Source organism: Penaeus japonicus, unplaced genomic scaffold (assembly GCF_977035675.1).
Source record: "Penaeus japonicus unplaced genomic scaffold, GWHDUDI00000001_assembly GWHDUDI00000006, whole genome shotgun sequence".
Taxonomy (NCBI): Eukaryota; Metazoa; Arthropoda; class Malacostraca; order Decapoda; family Penaeidae; genus Penaeus; species Penaeus japonicus.
In genome coordinates this window covers 40,394,377-40,401,876 of record NW_028234408.1, presented here as the reverse complement: position 1 = coordinate 40,401,876, position 7,500 = coordinate 40,394,377, and the positions used below count along the sequence as shown (strand labels likewise).

At 35.6% G+C, this 7,500-nt stretch overlaps 1 protein-coding gene across 2 annotated transcripts in view; it reads right to left on the bottom strand.

The window, feature by feature from the left end:
- The window catches only part of Naa15-16 (N-alpha-acetyltransferase 15/16), a 73,764-nt gene that overhangs the window by 59,649 nt on the left and 6,615 nt on the right, over positions 1 to 7,500 (bottom strand). For both annotated transcript variants that reach the window (XM_043005801.2, XM_086537999.1), the window contains exons 3-8: positions 5,428 to 5,690; positions 5,130 to 5,264; positions 4,616 to 4,763; positions 4,084 to 4,249; positions 3,520 to 3,749; positions 580 to 746 (exon numbers count right to left, since the gene is read on the bottom strand). In XM_043005801.2, the coding sequence (XP_042861735.2) occupies positions 580 to 746; positions 3,520 to 3,749; positions 4,084 to 4,249; positions 4,616 to 4,763; positions 5,130 to 5,264; positions 5,428 to 5,690 (1,109 nt within the window). The remainder of the gene's footprint in view (positions 1 to 579; positions 747 to 3,519; positions 3,750 to 4,083; positions 4,250 to 4,615; positions 4,764 to 5,129; positions 5,265 to 5,427; positions 5,691 to 7,500) is intronic.

Here is a 7,500-nt window from a genome sequence, read left to right as displayed (position 1 = left end):
TACAGCAGTACATTAGTGATAATTCTTTGTTTGTATATATTCTCTGCAAGAAAGTTCTTTATAGCAACATACTATACTTTGCCATGACTCAAACAGAAGGTAACCACTATACAGGGCAATCTTATATATATAATCAGGCTATCAATAGGATATATCAGTAGGCATGATGTAGACTGAAACTTTGTAAGATGCTCAATATTTGAAGTTGGTCTCAAATCCAAGTGGCCATTTCAAGGATGTCCATAAAGAACGTACATGACATATTGCAGGATGATTCAGAAGGAGGGACCAGTTCCTTCCTGCCCTGACTCTGACTGGTTGGTACCATTATTCACTCTCAGCTGAATTAACTAGGAACCTGGTTGGGTGCAAGCATGGGAACTTGCTATTCCAAAGCTAATACCCTACCACTGAGCAACACTGCCTCCATAGGAAGATACTATTCATAGGCATGGATTATACTTTTATCTTCAACTTATTTTATTTTATCTCAAAAAATGTGATAGGATCTTAAGATCCTTACAAGATAGGGCAAGCATAGGTATTTTCTAAAAATACCCCAAAAATCTTAAGTCTTACCTTTAATATTTTACCCTTGACTATATAAAGTTCTATGAGGGTAGGCGTGTGTTCAAGCGCACGTTCTATGAGTGAGAGGGCCTTGTCGGGATCACCCAAGTAACTGTGGTGTTGGGCCAGGAACATCAACACGTACAGGATGGAGGCTGGTTCCTTGTACTCGTTATCTGGAAGGAAAGATTGCAGGAATGGTTACTTTCTGCTTGTGCGTTTCTTTCCTCCACTCTTGAGGTGCTTCCAGGTCAGCAATTCAAGATAGAAAAAAAAAGAAAAAACACAAATAGCTTCTTAATACTGATCTGGCTTTGTAGAAGGCTTATTAATTCACATTCACAGCATATCAAAACTCTTCTAAAATAAAAGTGATCAAAAAAAAAAAAAAAAAAAAAAAAAGTTTATCATCATCAAGGTAAAATTATTCAAGGAGGGAAAAGGAACCTAACACATTTCACAGTTATCAGGAAAAGAAAAGAAAAGAAAAGTAAATTTCTCAGCACTTTGTAATGTTTCTTCTACTTGTTCTTCAAACACCCAACACAAGAAAATTAATACACAAGCTAAGAGATAAAAAAAAAGAAAAAAAAAAAGAGAGAGATTTTAATAAAAAGAACCGGCAAGTCCTTTAACCCATTCATGCTGGTTGATATGTTATTATATCAGCGTAATATTTCACACCCGCCCCAGGTGATATCCTTGAATGTAATGATCTCTCCCTCCAAACTTGTCTACATTGTTACATACACATAATCATAGGAGTTCCATTTGTATAGACATATTTTCATTCACTTGTGAAAATGATGTAAACAAATACAAAGAAAAAAGACTCCACTATCACCCCGTTGAAGCAGGCGGGTGAAAAGCGCTCATAGAGGCACATCACAGCATCGGGCTGGGAGAGATCTCACGTTTAGTCATTGCGTGCTCTTGTCATCTAGCCGGCGGGAGTGGCATTATGCAGATATAAGACCTGACGTGAATGGGTTAAAAGAAAATGTATAACTTAAAAACACTAACTTTACAATAAACAAGTTCTAACAGACTGCAGTGTACCACCATTAAATGCAATGTCTTTCTTCATTTCTTCACTTTCAACTGGCAAAAATAATGAAGCAATCTTGACTATATTACAGATGCTATGACCGCAATTATACCGAGCCCATGGAAACCATTCCATGGAGAGTTAATCTACTTCAATCAGAGCTTTCTATTAACTTTTCATCCTTAATGTGGCCTAGTGAGATAAAGCAATAGTGTTGAGAACTATAAGTAAAAACAAAATCCAGTCATCACAAATTACAAATTTCATCTGAATAAAGAATCACACAACCAAATGCTTACACACACTTCATTTAAGAATGCTGATGTAGGATAAACACAAGTATAAAGTGTCATCCTAATTCAAAAACAACCATCTGGTAACAACTGCTTGGAAATCCCAATTCACACACAAAAAGGAAAAATAGGGTTAATTTTAGAAAAGTATAAATTAAACTTTCATTCTGCTCCATTGACCCATTAACTGCTAGTCAAATTGAGCCACTAGCCAGTCACCACATCCAGCCAATTTTCAATTCTTGGTCATTTTGTTTAAACGGCTTAAGATAATCTAAAATCATCGCAACCAACCAGCAATAAAGCCTGATTCTGAACTCTAAAAAAAATAATTATACTGCAGATAATAAACATCAGAAAGGACACACACAACACTAAAAACCATGAACGATTTGGGAGGTGGTGGTACCTCAGGTATACACATAAGCTACTAACAGTCTACAATTAACAAGAAATAAGCCATTTGTGATAAGGAAATGTTTTTCTTTTCTGTATTGAAGGACTGGCCTTAAAGATAACATATTTGAACCAAGTCTGAGAGAAAAAAGGAGGATATTTTGGAGGGGAAAGGGGGGTATTAGCTAAACAGAAAAAAAAAAAAATAAAAATCAATTCATTCAGAAAATATAGATAATTTCCTACAAAATAGACATACAATAGAGAAAAAGAGTGAAAAAAAAAAATAAATAAGTATATAAGATACCTCTAAGCAAACTGAAAGAAGTGCATTAGAAACTATGTAAAAAAAAAATATTGATAATAATAAATAAATAAAAAAATATATAAATAAATCATCTGTATATACTTTCCCTATGTACCCACCCCTGAATTGTGATGCGAGCGCAGAGGAAAACCACTACTCTGCATGACCAGCTTTTCCAGAAAGGCCCAGCATGTTTCTTGATCACTTTCAGAATGTTACTACTACCTCTGGCATGAGCGATGACTTCATCATGTCATCCTGATTCACTTTCTTCTACATTCACACAGATGCCATCATCCTATTCCATGGCAAAATTAATGTTCAAAATGGGCAACATATGACATATCGCAATCCAAGGCAGATAATGAATCTTTGAATGCAGCCTCTTCGTTATTGCTTTGTTTTGTATCCCATTATATCCCATTTGAACACTTGCTATCATCCTTGACTTCCACTTAAATGCACTCTATGTTTTACACTTTTAAGCATCTCTCAAACATTATTGTATAATATTCATAAAATTTTGTATATTCCTGATGTTTAACATTATTTGACAGATTATAAATGTCAAAAACATTTCGGGAATATGGGTACCAACATGAACATTGTATATCAACCAATCAATTTCTTTGCTATGGAAACAGGGCATGGCTTCTGAGACCAATATAAAATTGGGGGGGTATAGGGTCCACATCGTCCACTCATAGATGGTCCGACTAATGCTTCCCCGGACAAGATCTTGCTACTTGACCTTTAAAAACATGCACATGAATTTCTCATCCTCTCTTCCAACAAACACAACACAGCAAACCCGAGCAAGCTGATGTACCCGAATCACCCAACCGCCAAGCTTTTACGTGCTTCCAACCCCAGACCGATACGACCCCAAACCTCCAAGAACTGACCTTCCTCGCACAAGTGACCCGTCTCTTCGAGGTTCGTTAGGTAGCGGTTCATGAGTTTCTCAATGATGGTAACTCTTTCAGGGTCGTCGTAGAGAGAGCGGAGGTCTGTGAAGAGGGGCGGCACACCTTTCTGTAATGCTGCTCTTAGGTAAGGGTCTAACAAGGATTCAAGGACTTCTCCTCGAGCATAATTGAGGGGGAGTCGCTTAGGCACTTGAGCACGGGGATACCTGATGGAAGAAGAGGGATAAGTTTGTAAAATAAAGCAGAGACAAAAACAATCCAGGTAACAAAATCAATGACAGAAATATATGTATTCCAAATATGCTTTGCACAACAATTATCCCTATGAACTTATCAATGAATGGACGCTAAAAGAAAAAGCTCTTAAAATCATTAAAAACTATATATATAATAATCGATCAGAGGTATACTGAGCATGCCTCCTAATGCAGAACACACTGCTCTGAATTCTCCAACTAAGCAAAAATCAAGGTCACACCCTACTACAAAAAACCAACAGGTGGTGTAAAAAGGTTGAATGGCTTCCCAAAGCAAACTCACTTTTCTTTAAGTTGTTTGTAAAGGTCAAGCTTCTGCTCGACTGTTGTTAGTCCCAAGGTCTCCTCTAGCTTGAGGTAGTAGTTCCTGTTCTCAGGGTTGCGTTTCACCAAGCCTCTGTACACCTCTGATGCATCTGCCTTCATTCCTAACTCTAACATTATATCTCCTGCAAAACAAATGAGCAAAGCAATTAAAATTCTAAAAAACAAAGCACAAAAAAAGAAGTAAAAAGTGGGAGTGAAGGGTGAGTTGAATTTCTATTTAGAGGAGCAAAAAAAAAATTGTCTTGACAAATTAAACAATCCTCAAGCCCCAAAGTTGTGTCCTTTTGGTGTAAAAGCAAATCCACACACAAGTTCAAAATCACAGTCATGTTCTTAATAAACAATTGACAGTATAAACAAGTGTTTATTTTTATTTTCTTACAGATCACTGAACAAGACAAGCATGTGGATAACACACATCTGTGGTATGTCACGAGTTATTTTTCAGGACACTAAACCAGCCAATTCCCAAAACATTACCCACATACCTCTGATTTCTTGTAGTGTAACCTTATCACAGATGTTGGACTCATACGTGTTGAGATGTTTGAGAGCTTCAGTGAGTTTTTTGCTCTCTCTCATCACCAGGTTTTGGTACAACAGAAGTTCACTGTATTCATAATCATAGGTTGTTTTCTGGAAGGTAAATACACAAATGAATTACTGGTACTGTTTCACCCCACATTGACAAGGATCAATAATCAAATCTATTTCATTCCTTATGAATTCATCCATAAAAGCCCACACACTTGAAATGTGAACCTGAGACATTTTTCTTTAGCATCATTATTATTTTTATTATTTATCATTTTATCATCACTATTATTATCATTATTATTATCATGATTATTATCATTATCCTTGTTATCAACATTATTATCATAATCATTATCATTATTATTATAATTATTAGTATCATCATTATTCCAAATTAAGAATTGATGAAATACTCAGGGATACCAGTTCTCATTTAGCATAAAATACAAAGATGTTCCTCCTTACATGGATTGTTTTCCTAAATTCCTCTAGAATCTTGAGTGCTGTGTCAAAGTCTTTAAGTAAATGGAATGACATGGCATATCCGATCCAAGAGGCGCGCTGTGTAGGACGTAACTCAAACAATTTATACCGAGTTTCCTGCGAGGAAGAGGATGACAGTCAAGTTAAGAATATATTATCATAATTTCTAAACTCTAGAATTCCAAACAATCTCATACAACAGAAAAGTATATCGATAATATTTTTTTTTGTAAAAAGGGCAAAAACTCTATGGCATTGTTCTGATATGAGTGCCATTTACCTTATATCCCTCAAGATCTCTCATCTGAATCTGGAGTAGCGACAAGTCCCTCAGAATCTGAAGGTTGTCCTTGTCCCACTTGAGGGCGTTGCGGTAGCACTTGATGGCCTCGTCGTACTTCTTGTCTGAGCGCTGGAGCAATCCAAACACATGCCAACAGACATGGCTCTTCAGGTTGTTGCGCAGACCCTGTCGGACAAAGTTGTATGCATCCTCCTTCCGTCCCAGGCAATTCAGGATCAAGCCCTTCATGGCAAGTGTCTCTGCAAAAGTTGGACTACATGAACCATTACTTCCCTTGATTCCATCCTCTGGGAAGTCACAGTAGCTTGTGGTTCCTCTGCAATATCTCCCAATCATAGAGCTACTATGCCTAGATTGACTAATGATCTCATTTATCTTAGGTGGCAAGCATCATTTTTTTTCAAGTATACTTATCATGTGTCTAACATTAGAAACTATGTATCAGATGTTATACCAATAAAAATGTTGGGCATCTATAATATCCATGGTAAGAAAGGGATCAATATCCAGAAGCACCAATACAAGCCACAGCAATGGAAGTTGCTCTCCGCTCTGTGTGCTATATATGCGTGGAGTTTTATGGATCGGGCAGTGCTAGTTCTATAGCTAAAGCCTTCCAAATTCATCCAAAATCCTTATTTTCCACATGCACCGAGAAACAATAACTTGCTTTTCCAAAAACAAAATCAAGAAGGAAAAAAATTATGTCCCTGTACTTTTCCTTCTTACCTTGTATTGGCAACCTTGATACAAATTCTACAATATGGTTAGTGTACTCCAATTATTTCCAGGCACCATTGCGTTAATACGACAGACATATTGTAAAACTGATGTGTCCTTTACACCACTCAAAAAATAACTTCCTGGTTTGGTAAAAGATTCTGTGATAAAGGAGCTAGGATCAGAAAGCTATTCAATTCACAAGAATAATAGTTTGATATGAACCAGTATACAATAATACGGAAATAATAAATACCATGAACAAGTTACATCAAACTGAGAGGGACATTTTAGATAGCCTGCAATCAAATTTCAACCAACATAACTGATCATAAAACTTGATAATAAACTAATGTATTTTTAGCTCAAACAGCTGGTTCTATTACTTATTCCCATCACATTTCTTCTTGCAACCACATTAAAATACCTCTGACTTAATAAAAGTTTCTAAAAATAACTGCCTCCATATCTTTCTAATGAGAACATAATTGCAATGATGTCTAAACATGTATGTAAAGTAATAAACCGTAAGGCAAGATATAACAAGAGAAAGGTTACAAAAGATGACCAAGATATTACAAAGTAAACTAGACTTGTACACTATGAACCTTTCAAAAAGTTAAGGTTCTTTTAATCACTAAGACAAAGCAAATTACATCTGGATGAAGATCATGAGGAATGTGTTTTTAGGTGTATATATGCATCTATATAAATATGCAAATATGTAACCTATATAATTCTCGACTGTGCGTGGGTACGTGAGTGTTTTTTGTGTGCATGCGTGGAAACATGCACATTCCTTGTCTTCAATTTCATTCAACTTCAAAAAAAGAATGAACAAAAAAAATACTAACAAATAAATAAATAAATAAATAAATAAATAAATAAATAAATAAGTTTAAAGCAAATATTACAGCCTTCCTGTCGGCAATCCTGATAACAATATATACAAAAAATTTAACCATCAACTGATTTTATTAAAATGAATCACTAATCAAGTTCTAACTGGGGGAAAAAAAATCAAATAAAATAAAAAAATGCAACATCCAATTCATAACAACATTACTTTAATCAAACTCATATATTAAAACTACATTTGAGTCTAGTCTCGCATATAGACCAACCACTGTAAGACTGACAAATTTTGACATGATTATAAGAAACTAAGGGAGATGCCTATATCTGATGCTATAGTATGCCATCTAAACAACAAACGTTTTTTTTTTTAATTTGGCAGAAGGAGTCTTCCAACTTTCCATCTTGCCACAGTGAAAAATTATGAAACACGTAACTACAAGTAGTTTCTGCAAGCAATATAAGAACTGCATT